Here is a 17,104-nt window from a genome sequence, read left to right as displayed (position 1 = left end):
ATTGTGTGAGGCTGTGGTAATGTAGCAGGGGTTGTGTGAGGCTGTGATAATGTAGCAGGGATTGTGTGGGGCTGTGATAATGCAGCAAGGATTGTGTGGGGCTGTGATAATGTAGCGGGGATTGTGTGAGGCTGTGATAATGTAGCAGTGATTGTGTGAGGCTGTGGTAATGTAGCGGGGATTGTGTGAGGCTGTGATAATGTAGCAGGGACAGTGTGATGCTGTGATAATGCAGCGGGGGCAGTGTGAGGCTATGATAATGTAGCAGGGATTGTTTGAGGCTGTGATAATGTAGCGGGAATAGTGTGAGGCTGTGATAATGTAGCAGGGATAGTGTGAGGCTGTGATAATGTTGCAGGGATTGTCTTATGCTGTGATAATGTAGCAGGGATTGTGTGGGGCTGTAATAATGTAGCAGGAATAGTGTGATGCTGTGATAATGCAGCGGGGGCAGTGTGAGGCTATGATAATGTCGTGGGGATTGTGTGAGGCTGTGATAATGTAGCAGGGACAGTGTGAGGCTGTGATAATGTAGCGGGGATTGTGTGAGGCTGTGATAATGTAGCAGGGATTGTGTGGGGCTGTGAGAATGTAGCGGGGATTGTGTGAGGCTGTGATAATGTAGCAGGGACAGTGTGAAGCTGTGATAATGTAGCGGGGATTGTGTGAGGCTGTGATAATGTAGCAGGGATTGTGTGGAGCTGTGATAACGTAGCAGGGATTGTGTGGGGCTGTGATAATGTAGCAGGGATTGTGTGAAGCTGTGATAATGTTGTGGGGACTGTGTGAGGCTGTGATAATGTTGTGCGGACTGTGTGGGGCTGTGATAATGTAGCAGGGATAGTGTGAGGCTGTGATAATGTAGCGGTGATTGTGTGAGGCTGTGTTATGTAGCGGGGATCGTTTGAGGCTGTGATAATGTAGCAGGGACTGTGTGAGGCTGTGATAATGTTGTGCGGACTGTGTGGGTCTGTGATAATGTAGCAGTGATAGTGTGAGGCTGTGATAATGTAGCGGTGATTGTGTGAGGCTGTGTTATGTAGCGGGGATTGTGTTAGGCTCTGATAATGTAGCAGGGACAGTGTGAGGCTGTGATAATGTAGCGGGGATTTAGTGAGGCTGTGATAATGTAGCAGGGATTGTGTGGGGCTGTGATCATGTAGCAGTGATTGTGTTAGGCTCTGATAATGTAGCAGGGATTGTGTGAGGCTGTGATCATGTAGCAATAAGAGTGTGTGACTATGGCAATGTTACAGTGACTCTGTCAGACTATGGCAATGTTACAGTGACACTTTCAGACTATGGCAATGTTACAGTCAGACTGTCAGACTATGGCAATGTTACAGTGACACTTTCAGGCTATGGCAATGTTACAGTCAGACTGTCAGACTATGGCAATGTTACAGTGACACTTTCAGACTATGGTAATGTTACAGTGACACTGTCAGACTATGGCAATGTTACAGTGAGACTGTCAGACTATGGCAATGTTACAGTGACACTTTCAGACTATGGCAATGTTACAGTCAGACTGTCAGACTATGGCAATGTTACAGTGCCACTTTCAGACTATGGTAATGTTACAGTGACACTGTCAGACTATGGCAATGTTACAGTGACACTTTCAGACTATGGTAATGTTACAGTGACTCTGTCAGACTATGGCAATGTTACAGTGACACTGTCAGACTATGGCAATGTTACAGTGACACTGTCAGACTATGGCAATGTTACAGTGACACTGTCAGAGTATGGCAATGTTACAGTGACTCTGTCAGACTATGGCAATGTTACAGTGAGACTGTCAGACTATGGCAATGTTGCAGTGACACTTTCAGACTATGGCAATGTTACAGTGACACTGTCAGACTATGGTAATGTTACAGTGACACTGTCAGACTATGGCAATGTTAGAGTGACACTGTCAGACTATGGTAATGTTACAGTGATACAGTCAGACTATGGCAATGTTACATTGACACTGTCAGACTATGGCAATGTTAGAGTGACACTGTCAGACTATGGCAATGTTACATTGACACTGTCAGACTATGGCAATGTTACAGTGACACTGTCAGACTATGGCAATGTTACAGTGACACTGTCAGACTATGGCAATGTTAGAGTGACACTGTCAGACTATGGCAATGTTACATTGACACTGTCAGACTATGGCAATGTTACAGTGACACTGTCAGACTATGGCAATGTTACAGTGACTCTGTCAGACTATGGCATTGTTAGAGTGACACTGTCAGACTGTGGCAATGTTAGAGTGACACTGTCAGACTATGGCAAAGTTACAGTGATACAGTCAGACTATGGCAATGTTAGAGTGACACTGTCAGACTATGGCAATGTTAGAGTGACACTGTCAGACTATGGCAATGTTAGAGTGACACTGTCAGACTATGGCAATGTTAGAGTGACACTGTCAGACTATGGCAAAGTTACAGTGATACAGTCAGACTATGGCAATGTTACAGTGACACTGTCAGACTATAGCAATGTTAGAGTGACACTGTCAGACTATGGCAATGTTAGAGTGACACTGTCAGACTATGGCAATGATACACTGAGACTGTCAGAGTATGGCAATGTTACAGTGACAGTCAGGCTATGGCAATGTTACAGTCAGACTATAGCAATGTTACATTGACACTGTCAGACTATGGCAATGTTACAGTGAGACTGTCAGACTATGGCAATGTTACAGTCAGACTGTCAGACTATGGCAATGTTACAGTGACAGTGAGGCTATGACCATGGTGCAAGGACGAAGTGAGTGAAAAGGCGTATCAGCAGGCCACTGCTGTAAACACAACGGTTACAATGCAGGTTCAGGTACATATAGGTATTATCGTGTAGGTATGTCTCCTGACGTTACCTGCATGGCCAAGGTGAAGGAGATAACGCAGTGCAGTTCTCAGCAGAACATGCACCAGCATCATTCTGACTACAAACCGTATCAAGATGACAGGTCTTGGTCTGCTTGTGTTGCTGGCTGTCCTTGGGGTGTCCCGGGCCTTGAACAATGGCCTCGCCCTGACCCCGCCCATGGGCTTCCTGAACTGGGAGAGGTTCCGGTGTAACACGGACTGCGTCAATGACCCGGCTAACTGTATCAGGTATGTCTGCTTTAACATCAAAACTGATGTACATGTCCAATACTATGCCTTATGTTGACTTATATCATATGTTCACGGTAAACAATTAACTTGCCTTTGCATGTGTTTCTGCCCAGTGCCACTGGTGGGGCATGATACGCTCACCTGGTATCAGCACTATTTAATAGTGATTCATAAACACATGCTCATGATTAAATCGGAATCGTACAAGGGATTCTGATTTTAGTAGAGATTTCTTATGACTATGAAAATGGTTTTGTTGCTTTTATTAGAAAACATGAACGTAGTGTGGTTTATTTTGGGAGAATACCTCTTCATGTGATTTTTCCCATGTAGTTTGTAACGGATGCCTACATTTCATTATGTCCAAATGGATGAAATTAGACAGAGTTTCTTTCAACGAAAATATTACATGTCCATTAAATATAAGTTTTTTCCTCAGAAAGAAACATTTGATTTGCAAGGTGTTTGCAAGGGCACTTGTGTTTTGGTGTTCCTCACTCTAATAATATTGTACAGTAATCTTTTGTTCGACATCTTTGAGGTATTGGGGCTCAGTAAGTTGCAGAGAGTTGCAACTTGCACTGATAAGTTACCTTCAAAATCGTTTTTGGTTAGGCATACATTTGTTGTACCTTCAAAGTGGGGCGATTTCTATTTAAACCACTAAATCTTCCCGACTTACGGGCGATTGATTGTGTAATGTTCAGGGGTATAAATGGGAAAGAGTAGCTCAAAAGGCAGGTACCTGTCTACCTAGATGTATCATGATTGATTCCGACCGTGGCTTAAAGATGGATGTAATTGATAGTGGTATCATCCCCGTTTCAATGTGAAGGCTGACAATAGGCGGAGGTATCAGTCTGAACAAAGAGCCGTGCTATCAACTTGTAAAATAGGTCGTGTCAACATCCAGTACAAAAGGTCGTATTAACATTCAGTACAAAAGGTCGTGTTAACATCCAGTAGAATAGGTCGTATTAACATCTAGTACAATAAATCGTGTTAACATCCAGTACAATAGGTCGTATTAACATCCAGTACAATAGGTCGTGTTAACATCCAGTACAATAGATCGTATAAACATCCAGTAGAATAGGTCGTATTAACATCCAGTACAATAGGTCATATTAACATCCAGTACAATAGGTCGTATTAACATCTAGTACAAAAGGTCGTATTAACATCCAGTACAATAGATCGTATAAACATCCAGTAGAATAGGTCGTATTAACATCCAGTACCATAGATCGTATTAACACCCAGTACAATAGGTCGTATTAACATCCAGTACAATAGGTCATATTAACATCCAGTACAATAGATCGTATTAACACCCAGTACAATAGGTGGTGTTAACATTCAGTACAATAGATCGTATTAACATTCAGTACAATAGGTGGTGTTAACATCCAGTACAATAGATCGTATTAACACCCAGTACAATAGATCGTATTAACACCCAGTACAATAGGTCATATTAACATCCAGTACAATAGGTGGTGTTAACATGCAGTACAATAGGCCGTATTAACATTCAGTACAATAGGTCGTGTTAACAACGGTCGTATTAACATCTAGTACAATAGGTCGTGTTAACATCGGTCGTATTAACATCTAGTACAATTGGTCGTTTTAGCATCCAGAACAATATGTCGTTTTAACATCTAGTACAACAGATCGCGCTATCAACCAGTAGAATAGGTTTTGGGGATGAAGGACAACATCGGCATCAACCCACAACAATAAATCAACAACTACACAATGAACGCAGCACCTCCTCGGAACCACACAAACACTGTGAGATATATCTCTCCTTTCAGGAAGACACAATCTCATGTCTGAAATAGTCATTTGAAAGGTACAATGTATACTACTCTGTCATGGAATGACAAATTAACTATAGTAATATCAAAAACATTGGGTGGTCCTTATTTTTTTGTAGTATACTTTTGAGAGATTTCATGAAAATTAATATAAATTCAACAATGATAAAAGTAGCACGTAAAAGTTCTGGTGGTCTCTTGGATACAATCCATGACACTTTCGACAAATAACACTTGAGGATATGTGTCTTGCACCTTCCCGGTTATCTTCACTGATCTGCCCCACTACTGACAGATAGCTGGCATGACAGGTTTAGTAAGGAGGTCGTCATTGTATATCAAGGTCTGAACGTAGCCTGTGTTACCTTTGAACCCATAACAAACCAGAAGGTCCAAGGACGGGTGATCACCACACTGTCAACTCCTCTGGCCTTGATCGTTTTCGACCTGGCACAGAAAGAGTGAGTGAGTGAATATGGTTTTACGCCGCGTGAAAGCGAACGCTTGAACAATTAGGCTACCCGACCGCCCCGACACAGAAAGAAATCAAACTATTTGGAAAAAATAATAATAAAAAATAAATTAAAAAAACATATAATAAGAAAACCTGTTTTTAAGGAAGATCATTCTTCTCACATACGCGAATGATACATTATTACTGTGATACTGACATAGATCATACTACTCATCTCAAATCATTATTTACTGTTACATATTAAATTCTAGCGAGAGGTTGTTCATGACGATGGCAGATGTTATTGCGGAGGAGGGCTACCGCGACGTCGGCTACGAATACATCGGCATCGACGACTGCTGGCCCTCAAAGTCCCGGGACGCTGATGGTAACCTCGTGGCAGATCCAGAGAGGTTCCCCAGTGGAATTCTAGGTCTCTCTCGATATGTAAGGGTTTACATGAAGTCCGAGATCTGACATTTGTATCAAGTAGTAGTCATTGCTGTTTCGAATTCTCAGATTATGATACTGGTTCCTGGCACTGCTCACGGGTTTCAACAAAATGGTAAACGTCTACATGCTTAATATAAAACTTTATGCAGACTTCTCCCATTAAAGCCCACTCGCTGTGATGAAGCCGTGATGAAGTCCAAATGTGAATAAATCAGATATCCTGAATCGTCATTCAGGGTATAAGTCGTGATCCATATTTTACTGACAAATGTCTCTGTAAGTGATGACACGGCTTGTGGGTTTCGTACAAACTGTACGCAAACTATGACTGGAACTTCCATGCCTTTTCTACTCCTGAATGTATTTTCTTTATATCAAGCCGGTCAGTGAGCGAATCGTATTTTAGTAATATTACTGGCAGCCTAATATGGGAGGAAAACCCGAAGTGATGCAAGTCGTTTGACGTTCACCAATATGGTGAAACCCACGATCATAGGTTTCTAAAGTGACGCAATTCTCGACAGCAAACTCCGGCGCCTTCAACGACTGGGCCAACAGTGTCCTCAAAATGATAGGACGTATGATCTATGGTCACAATGAAGATTTTCCAATATCTGTACATGTAAGATAAATCACTTCAATGAGCACAGAATGCCATGTAGAAAATGGTCAAATGTAACAAATGTTATTTTGGGAATAACGCGTTCTGAGTAAAGTACAGATTCTCGTACTTTTTTTGTTGACTCAACCCAAAAGAGTACGAGAATCTGTGTTACCCACATATGACATTTGTTACAATGACTTCAATGTTTCACTAATCGTTTAACAAGTGAACATTCGATGAACAAATCAAGTTCTAAAAGAAAAATGAAGTATTGGGGTACCATATTACTGATTGTTACACGTATGACACCCTTTGTATTACAGACCCCAACAGTTCAATACCGCTCTGTTTCCTCACCCTTCATCAAACGAAGAGATGTGTGGCAGTGTAGTGGTAATTATATGAGATCTTTGACTTACTCTTCACAGGTACATTCCCTTGGGCTAAAGCTGGGCATCTATGAAGATGTTGGTACCAAGACCTGCGCAGGGTACCCTGGGAGTCAGGACTACACTAAGCAAGACGCCGAGACATTTGCAAAATGGGAACTAGACTTGCTCAAGTTTGATGGCTGTAACACAGACACAAACCGCTCGGCAATACGTAAGATAGCAGAAACCGATTTTGATTTAACTTTGAATAATGCATTTAACAGCATCATGAAATTTTGTATTGTAAAATTATAACACTGGAGATGGCGTTTACTTTATGTGTTGTGTTTGAAAACACGCAGAATCTTTCTACTAAACTGCCAGGCAAATTAAAGTGTACACTTAAAATTAATTTTACCAAACTGAAAACAGTCGCCGAAACACTACAAACTTTAGGTTCAAAACTAAACTATGCAACCAGTATCAAATACATCACCATCGAATAAGCATTTCTTGTTTGTTTCGTTTAGAGCCAACACCAAACATTGGTGTATACTTTCTTTTGCCCGGCAGCTTAATTAGCATAAGAGTGAGTGAGTGAGTGAGTGAGTTTGGTTTTATGCCGCTTTTTTTTAGCAATATTCAAGCAATATCACGGCGGGGGACACCGGGAATGGGCTTCACACATTGTACCCATGTCGGGAATCGAACCCGGGTATTCGGCGTGACGAGCGAACGCTTTAACCACTAGGCTACCCGACCGCCCCTCAATTAGCATAAGACCTGCATAACACCGAAAACCTGGATTTATCATCAAGGGGTGTTTTCTGTTTTCAGTAGGTACATTTAGGAGACATCGTTTGATCAGTGACTGGGCCCCGTTCCACGAAGCGATCGTAGCGCTAAGGTGATCGTAACTCCCATACTTTAACATTAGCTTACGACAGTCGTAGCGCTACGTTCGCTTTGTGGAACGGAGCCCTAGGTAGTATTAAATCTATTTTAGTCTTTTTTCATGGCATTGTATGTTGTAGATTTCCCCTTAATGAGTCAAAGTCTGAACGCGACTGGCAGACCTATCCTCTTCACGTGTGAATGGTGGAGTGGAAATCAGACCCAGGCATGTATATCTACAAATTCTACCATCGGATGACAAACCATAATAATACCCTCTGATTTAAACAACTGAATCGACGGCCACATCACATCGGAAGGGCATCTTTATTGAAACGACTTCTTTCTCAGTCATTGTCGGCAGGCATCATGTTGGAAAATACTGGATTCTGGTTGTTAAATCAAATCAGACACAAAACCTATGATTTTAATGGCTTAAAAACAAATTATCCCAATGATGTCTGACAAGACATTTTGACAGAAAACTCGACCTTGACTAAGAGAGTATATTACTAATGTAGAGGACAACAGTGAGCTTAAGTCTTAAATCCAAGAATCTATAGGTACGGATTCCTTTGCGGCAAGAGTACGCGGAATACGGTAAACAAAAATTCATCATACGATTCCATTCGTCCGGACGCGGCTGCGCTTTCTCATTCGGCTGCCGCAAAGCAGATCAAGCGCCCCACCCGCCTACGAACCGCACAGGGAAAGAGCCGCAAACAGAGAGGTATATCCCACCTAAAAACGTGGCCCCAGATAAGCGAACTAACCAAAAAGTCTCTGAGAAGAGTGAGTGAGTTTTGGTTTTACGCCGCTTTTAGCAATATTCCAGCAATATCAATGCGGGGGACACCAGGAATGGACAAATTGTACCCATGTCGGGAATCGAACCCGGGTATTAAGCGTGAAGAGCGAACGCTTTAACCACTGGGCTACCTGACCGCCCCTCTATCGGAAGATACACAATACACAGCAAAGTATGAGCAACATCATGGGAAATGTGAATACAGATAACATGTCACACACATTTATTCAACGGCATAGGTATTGCTCTGTTTATGTTTGACAAAGTTGTGCGATAAAATGTTTAGCAAACCGTAATATCGATTCGCACAAAACGCATTCCACATCCGCATGCCGTATTCCGCGAAAGCATATTTCGCTAGAATCAGTACCTTTGGAATCCTAGTTTTACTCGTCCAACGCCCATGGTACTGCGTTTTTCCAGCACTCCCACTACACCCGCAACAGCGAGTACTGCAACAGCTGGAGGACCTTCAACGACATACAGGACAGCTGGATCTCCGTCCTCGGCGTTATCCAACACTATGCCGAAAACGCCGGGGATTTCATCTCCGTATCCGGTCCAGGGTCCATCAACGATCCAGATGAGGTAATAGGGGAGAACATACAAAAGGATTGGTTTCTCTCTTCTCCCTCTTCCCTTTTGTCTCTTTAACATATTTCTTTTTATGGCAAGTTTTTTTCTTCCTTTTTTAGGTTTCAAAATTATGTTTCGAAAGGACGATTTTGGACATGGGTCATTTAGGGCCCACTTGGAAAGTCAAATTTAGCAGTTGCAAGAGAACGTTCAAATAATGGATATGTCTCTACATTCGAACATGTCTGAAATTAGCCTCTTCTTTTGAAGTCTTACTCTTGCGGACTGACATGTTCAAATACAATGGTTGTGGTTAAACGACCGAAAAGGTTGATTTTCCGAACATCAAGAGAAATTCTAAGTACATATGTGAGCAAGTCCTTGACCCGAGATGAATTTTTCACCATATGTATATCCTAAGAAAATCAGCTTGGGCCAATGATTGCTTCGTGTTCAATATCAGAAGAACGTTTCCTGACAACCTCCAAGTTGCATTTTTGACCTAGTATATGCATTTAGAATTGTCCCAATAACTTTTGAATATTGAATATTCTATTGTTGCTTTGCATCGACAGAAGTGTTATGGTATATTCCCTATTTTGGGGGGAAATTACCACTTCCTCCGAAACTCGCACATAGTGTAACAAATAGACACTGACGCTTGTTTTCGATAGTTTATGTTGTCTCAAGTGAATATCCCTGTCACAGCTGATGATCGGGGACTTCAGTCTGAGTTATGACCAGGAGAAGGTTCAGTTCGGGATGTGGGCGATGTTTGCCGCCCCACTCTACATATCCGCTGATCTGAGGACCATGAGACCACAGGCCAAGTCCATTCTACAGAACAAGGGCGTCATTGCCATCAACCAGGACCCACTCGTAAAGGGAGCTAAGATGATAAAGGAGGTGAGCTGTTTGGAAAATAAACCAACGGAACACGTCTGTTTCCATGTAAATAAAAAACATATTCACTCACTACACTTATGATTAATTCACTATGAGACTGGCACATTAATTTGAAATAATTGTGATTATAAAAGTGCAGGAAAGTGAAATTCCTTCTTATCTTAATATGTAAGAAGTGAGATACACTCTAATCGGTTAAATATGACTGCTATCTCAAATATTGTCTTCATCGAGAAGACACGCGATCCATTTATTGTGTGTCCCAACACGTGCCTGGATCTTCGTGTGTACATAATTTACATATACGTACCTATGTCTGTATGTCTGTGCCCGTGTCTGTGCATGTGTCTGTGCCTGTGAATTTGCATTTGTCTGTCCTCACGAATGCGTACGCGAAAGACCATGTATTTTCTCCGTTCATTGCAGATTCAAAACGTGCAGGTCTGGGTGAAACCTTTGGTCAAACCCGGAAGCTATGCAGTAGCTTTCTTCAATCCGAACTCAGCTGGAACACCAACGCGCATGTCCCTGGCCCTAGCGGACATCACACTGACCAATCAGAATGGCTATCATGTTATTGACGTTTTCCGTAGCGTCATTTTAGGCTTCTATAAGCCGAGCGGTCAGTTCAATGTGACTGTCAACCCTACGGGGATTGTGCTGGTCCAGGCAATGCCTCTTTAATACGCATGACGTACAATTTATAAAATGTTTGGTTACATTCTAAAATTTAATACAACCTAAGAATCACATTCGGTAATCTGAAATTGTATACATAAGTCTTCACAATATACGCCTCATTACCTGAAACTGTCGAGCTTCTGTCGTTATCGACTATTGGCGGCAGTGTGGTTGTGTCAATAGTACATTAATGTGTTATGGGAGAATTGCAACTTGATATGTGTCTAGATATTGCACGTGTACAATCATAAACATTTGCCAGCTAAATACTGACTTGCTTCGACATATCTTTTTTTATAACTGGATATAATACAATCATATCTTTTCTACATATTTCAAGAGGAATGTGTGAACCATGCGTAAAAATCATAATTCTTTAAGGAAAAATAGTAAACTAAAAAGGTTATAACACTTTTGCAAAAGAGTTCCGATTTCTGTAAAGAAACAACCCTTTTGTAATTCCACCCCTACAAACATAAAATTGCAGAAAGGTATTATTGAATGTTCAATTAGTGGTATTCCCTTACATTTAACATTTATGGTAATTCTTGCTTGAGCCAGCAATTAAATATTACAAAGAAAATCACGTTTTTTCTCTTTAAAAAACTTTCTTCCTCCTGTTACCAGGCCGAAATCTGTTTTAACTAAGCCCTCACTTTGCACCCAAAATTCAACTCGTTTTGGCTAGCATGCCATTTGTGCTTCACGTATCTTATATGGTAGTTTGATTTTGAAGCTGAGCGACATATATTGATATGTTTTTCAAGTTTTTGGCCTTTTTTCATTCATAATGAGAATGAGTCATGATGCACTCTGTATTTGACTACGTACTTCCAACAAACAGGGGGAATTAAGTATGGCGACATGTTATTAAGAGCCAAATATTTCCCTCCTGTTACTGTCTCAGATGTCACCATTAAAGAGTAACATGAACGACCTCAGCGGTAACAGCAGGGGTATTAAAGTTTTTCTCAATCAAAATGAATCATAATCTGGTGTTACTTATTTGAACTATTTCTTTCCATTTTCATGTTGTATATGTAGTAACAAAGACATACTATTAAATATAAATGCTTTGAAAAAATAACATAAGGGATATGACACGTAATAGTGGGGACATCAATGTTGCTGAAAAAACCTGACTGTTGAAAATAACATTACCTGGCGTTCCTTCTTTGAATATACTTTAATTTCAATGTAAATTGTACATATTATTAAGTTCAAGAACACTTACTTCCTACCTTTTCATGGTCAGTTTGTTTCAATATAATTATTTATAGCTAAAATGGATAGAATTATCATTAAACCGCCCGCACGTTATCAGAAATGAGCGGGCCACTGTAACTTGATAATGCCCTCATATTGCTTGACGACGGGCCATTATCAAGCCCGTTGTTAGGTGTCGTCATAGGGTAGAGAAAATGACGTCACGTACTATAGTGACGTCATCTGGTTTGTTCTATGACGTTTCCATATTTGTAAAATGTGGTCAGTGACATTCGTGTTGATTGCAGTAAATGTTTCAAAACCGGTGTTGTTGTTTCTTTTTATTTGATAACAAATTCCATCCATTTTAGCTATAATAACGGTAACGCTCTTTTTCAGGGCTTTATCATTTGCGGAAGCCCTCGGTCATTTCAACTGCCCTCCTTCGTCGTGCAGTTAGTGGAAAACCTCGGGCTTCTGCAAATGGTAATGCCCTGAAAAATATCGTTACCCTTATAGTAACGGCAGGAATTTCATGATTTAAAAACTGAAATCTGTTTGTAGGTAGACTATTATGAGTCCGAACATATGTCTCCTGAATTGTGCTGTACTTCGAATTTTGACACTAAATTTTGACATTGATTGGACATTCATCTCACACCCTTGAATTCAATCTATTTCAGCCTTGAATATTTGTTTGAAGCTCGTTTCACATTTCGTGGCAATCAGAAACGCAAGGTAGTCATGTTGTAACAGATATATGGCAGAATAAATAGATATGAATACTAATATTGCAAGGATCATTGAACATACTTTTCTGTGTCTTGGAAGTATTAATGAAGAAAAATCGATTCGCTGGCGAAATACAAAGTCAATAGACTCCATGTACAATTGCACATATGGATTGCTTCAAAGTAAATCCAAGGTGTAATGTATACGTATGTGTTTAACTGCTGTATTCTATAAGACATCAATACATATTTTGTATTAGTTTCGATCAAGAACTGTGTAGCACAGTCACCTTGTTAGGCTTTTTAATCGATCAGGAGTGGCAGCAAAATCCCTAACTAACAACTTTGTTCGGAATTTGTCTAAATTGTCCTAAGATGAATCAATATCAAACCGTAACGATCTCCGTGATCCTGTATATGTAGTGGTCCATGTGCTTTGTCACATACAGCTAACACAGTTGGATGACTATGAGGAACCTATGTGGAACATTGGTAATTAAAACTGACCATTATTTTCAATATCGACTTTACTTTTTTAACATCAGTTATGCTGATATATTCAGGTAAGTGCTACTTGATGAAGAACCGGGAACACATTTGGTTGCGTATAACCTTGAACACCCCCTTCACACACACACACACATCCGTGTTCCTGCTGTCAGCAGTTTGTGAACCACTTGAGATGCGATAAAAACATCTACATTACTCTCTTGCTTGAAAAAGGACTGCTTCCCAATTGTGAAAACGAGGACATCACATTATTGATTCATAGACTTCGTATTGCCGGGTACCGGAGTCCACGAATAGCAAAACCGAAGGGCAAGTTCTCATTTAGCAGGAACGCACAGTTCCAATAGTGAAGGATGTATCAGAGCGTTTTGCGAAGTATCTGTCCCACTTGCTTCCTTAAATAATCGAATTACCGACACATCTCTAGTAATTATCATTAATACTCCAAAATTGTATTCAAGTATCCCATTACTTGGTGTATGTGTCGCCCCTACTTCCAACATAGAATTAACTGTGGTCCAAATATCAAGGAATTCAAACTCCATGCCCACAACTCTACTATTAGGAATTACATATAGAGGATATGAAACAAGGATTATAATTGCTAGTGTACTGTCGAGGCATTCAAAATAAATTTGGATGTGAAAGGATTTTTATAAATGGGGCACGACACGTTTTTAAATCCCTGGAACTTGGTGAAACATCCCCGGGAAAAGATATGGCTTTATACAGGCATAAACCACGCGAAGGTTTTTTTCTTTGGACAATTTAAAGCAAAACTGTGCTTGGTGAAAGGGCTGGAAATCTCGTATCCTTAATATTTTAAAAACGATTGTAACTGATGACTCTTTCCATTCCAATTCAAGCGTCTTCAGTCGTTTCCTTAACAACTTAGGAAACACTTCAAGAAACTTCAGGAATCTATTCATTCAAGGATGTGACACGCGTGAAAGTTCACGTATGGTTCCTACTTATTCACGTCACTGTCTGTCGATTTGTAGATAAACATACAGTATTCTCCATGTGCCATATATTATCGTGGGTTTAACTTTATTAAACATTTCCTCATCTTGCCATTGTATCCCAGAACAACCAGGCCTAGACCTAGATCACATAGATTCAACCAATGTCGGCCATATCGGGTAACTTGACTCAACCAAGTTGGGCACCTTCACTCAAAAAATATTCATGTACCTTGACTCAACCAATTCGGGAACATTCACACAACCAATTATGCCACCTTCACACATTTAATTCGGGTATCTAGACTCAACAAATTCGGGCACCTACATGTACATTGTAAATTCAACCAATGTGGGTACTTAGATTCAACCAATTCGGGCATCTTGACTCAACCAGATGATCAGTGCTCCAATGGCGTGTATCGTTCTTCACTCATTCAGTAACTTGTTTGTCTGGCCTCGACGCGATAAGGATATAGCTGGACTAAAGCTAACTGTCGTGTATAATAGTGCTCTAACACTTAATGTAAGTCAATCTTGCCAACATAAAGCCAGTCCGCGAGAACCATAGTCGTAACGTCACATCGTCAAAGATACGGCTAATTTATATAACAAAATGGGAAATAATTAACTTTTTATGACAGGTCACGTAATGCTCACATCACCAATGGAATGTCGCTGCCCATTAGAAATAGAAGAAATACGCAAGTGCGAACGTTTTTCATGGATTTGCGAAAAGAACAGAACATGATCATATTGACGTCATGATGGTTTCTTGCAGACAAACAATTCAATTAATTATATTTCCATGCGAAACTGTACAATTTCAGGTAGCAAGATAAGATATATATATTTCGCTTCGGACTTTGAGCTGTTTAAAATGAATTTCCTCTGGTTAAATTATTTGCTGGGCAAACTCGGTGTATTTTCGGCTTCCCCTTTCAGAGATAAACAGTGTGGCTCTATATGCTGCCTCTATTCCCTCCTCTCCTCCTTCCGCTACCCCGACCCCCTTCACGACCCCCACCAACGTCACACACTCCACCTTTAATGACACACGTTATCACCACTGCGTCATGACCAAACCGCATGCATCGAATTGAGTTATCTCCGCCAAATCAAGGCCGCCTGCAGTTCATTATTCGTTATTATCTTTCTAAGTATGTAGGTGAATGTCTGATAGATACACATATTCCTCCAGTCTATGTCTGATGTGTTTGCATTCTAGGCCTAGTGTATATGCATATGTAGATATCCGTATCATTACCCGTAGAAATCAACCTAACTGGACCACACATTCAATAGTCCTTTTCGTTTCTTGAACGAACGTTGTAAGGTCAGATGAACCTTATCGTACTTTCCAAGCTATGAAAAGGATATGTGCACGTTATAAGGACAGATTAAGTTTAACATACTTTTCAAGACCCAACACTGATGTATAAGAGTATTAACGTCAGATGAACCTTAACGTACTTTCCACACTATGAAAAGGATATGTGCACGTTATAAGGACAGATTAAGTTTAACATACTTTTCAAGACCCAACACTGATGTATAAGCGTATTAACGCCAGATGAACCTTAACGTACTTTCCACACTATGAAAAGGATATGTGCACGTTATAAGGAAAGATTAAGTTTATCATACTTTTCAAGCCCCAACACTGATGTATACGCGTATTAACGTCAGATGAACCTTAACGTACTTTCCAAGCTATGAAAAGGATATGTGCACGTTATAAGGACAGATTAAGTTTAACATACTTTTCAAGACCCAACACTGATGTATAAGCGTATTAACGTCAGATGAACCTTATCGTACTTTCCAAGCTATGAAAAGGATATGTGCACGTTATAAGGACAGATTAAGTTTACCATACTTTTCAAGACCCAACACTGATGTATAAGCGTAATAACGCCAGATGAACCTTAACGTACTTTCCACACTATGAAAAGGATATGTGCACGTTATAAGGACAGATTAAGTTTAACATACTTTTCAAGCCCCAACACTGATGTATAAACGTATTAACGCCAGATGAACCTTAACGTACTTTCCACACTATGAAAAGGATATGTGCACGTTATAAGGACAGATTAAGTTTAACATACTTTTCAAGACCCAACACTGATGTATAAACGTAATAAAACCAGATGACCCTGACCGTACTTTCCACACTATGAAAAGGATATGTGCACGTTATAAGGACAGATTAAGTTTAACATACTTTTCAAGACCCAACACTGATGTATAAGCGTATTAACGCCAGATGAACCTTAACGTACTTCCCAAGCTATGAAAAGGATATGTGCACGTTATAAGGAAAGATTAAGTTTAACATACTTTTCAAGCCCCAACACTGATGTATAAACGTATTAACGCCAGATGAACCTTAACGTACTTTCCACACTATGAAAAGGATATGTGCACGTTATAAGGACAGATTAAGTTTACCATACTTTTCAAGCCCCAACACTGATGTATAAGCGTATTAACGTCAGATGAACCTTAACGTACTTTCCAAGCTATGAAAAGGATATGTGCACGTTATAAGGACAGATTAAGTTTAACATACTTTTCAAGACCCAACACTGATGTATAAACGTAATAACGCCAGATGACCCTGACCGTACTTTCCACACTATGAAAAGGATATGTGCACGTTATGAGGACAGATTAAGTTTAACATACTTTTCAAGACCCAACACTGATGTATAAACGTAATAACACCAGGTGAACCTTAACGTACTTTCACACGCTCTGAAAAAGATATGTGCACGTTTTTTAAGACAGATTCAGTTTAACATACTTTTCAAGACCCAACACTGATGTATAAACATAAAAACGCCAGATGAACCTTAACGGTCTTTCCAAGCTATGAAAAGGATATGTGCACGTTATAAGGACAGATTAAGTTTAACATACTTTTCAAGACCCAACACTGATGTATAAACGTAATAACACCAGATGAACCTTAACGTACTTTCACACGCT

General features: G+C 40.3%; 2 protein-coding genes across 2 annotated transcripts; both read left to right on the top strand.

Moving 5' to 3' along the window:
- The first annotated feature begins 439 nt into the window (after nucleotides 1-439).
- Nucleotides 440-2,659, top strand: LOC139472944 (mucin-22-like). Its single transcript, XM_071255418.1, has 2 exons — nucleotides 440-455; nucleotides 1,257-2,659. Exons 1-2 carry the CDS (start codon nucleotides 440-442, stop codon nucleotides 2,657-2,659), a joined length of 1,419 nt encoding a protein of 472 aa, XP_071111519.1.
- Nucleotides 2,660-2,973: 314 nt separating this feature from the next.
- LOC139472991 (alpha-N-acetylgalactosaminidase-like) lies at nucleotides 2,974-10,968 on the top strand. Its single transcript, XM_071255489.1, has 7 exons — nucleotides 2,974-3,128; nucleotides 5,681-5,855; nucleotides 6,894-7,068; nucleotides 7,871-7,956; nucleotides 8,962-9,126; nucleotides 9,823-10,020; nucleotides 10,447-10,968. Exons 1-7 carry the CDS (start codon nucleotides 2,974-2,976, stop codon nucleotides 10,702-10,704), a joined length of 1,212 nt encoding a protein of 403 aa, XP_071111590.1. The 3' UTR covers nucleotides 10,705-10,968.
- The last annotated feature ends 6,136 nt before the right edge of the window (nucleotides 10,969-17,104 follow it).

Source organism: Haliotis cracherodii, unplaced genomic scaffold (assembly GCF_022045235.1).
Source record: "Haliotis cracherodii isolate W230 unplaced genomic scaffold, xgHalCrac1.p SCAF_26, whole genome shotgun sequence".
NCBI lineage: Eukaryota > Metazoa > Mollusca > Gastropoda > Lepetellida > Haliotidae > Haliotis > Haliotis cracherodii.
The sequence above is the reverse complement of the archived record's forward strand: the minus strand, read 5'-3'. Positions and strand labels throughout refer to the sequence as shown.

What these genes read in the sequence shown, in the direction of transcription:
- LOC139472991 (XM_071255489.1), top strand. Translation starts at nt 2,974, where the DNA reads ATGACAGGTCTTGGTCTGCTTGTGTTGCTGGCTGTCCTTGGGGTGTCC. An exon ending in GGAGTGGAAATCAGACCCAG is followed by an intron (nt 7,957 to 8,961) that starts GCATGTATATCT and finishes GCGTTTTTCCAG; the next exon opens with CACTCCCACTACACCCGCAA. An exon ending in CCATCAACGATCCAGATGAG is followed by an intron (nt 9,127 to 9,822) that starts GTAATAGGGGAG and finishes TCCCTGTCACAG; the next exon opens with CTGATGATCGGGGACTTCAG.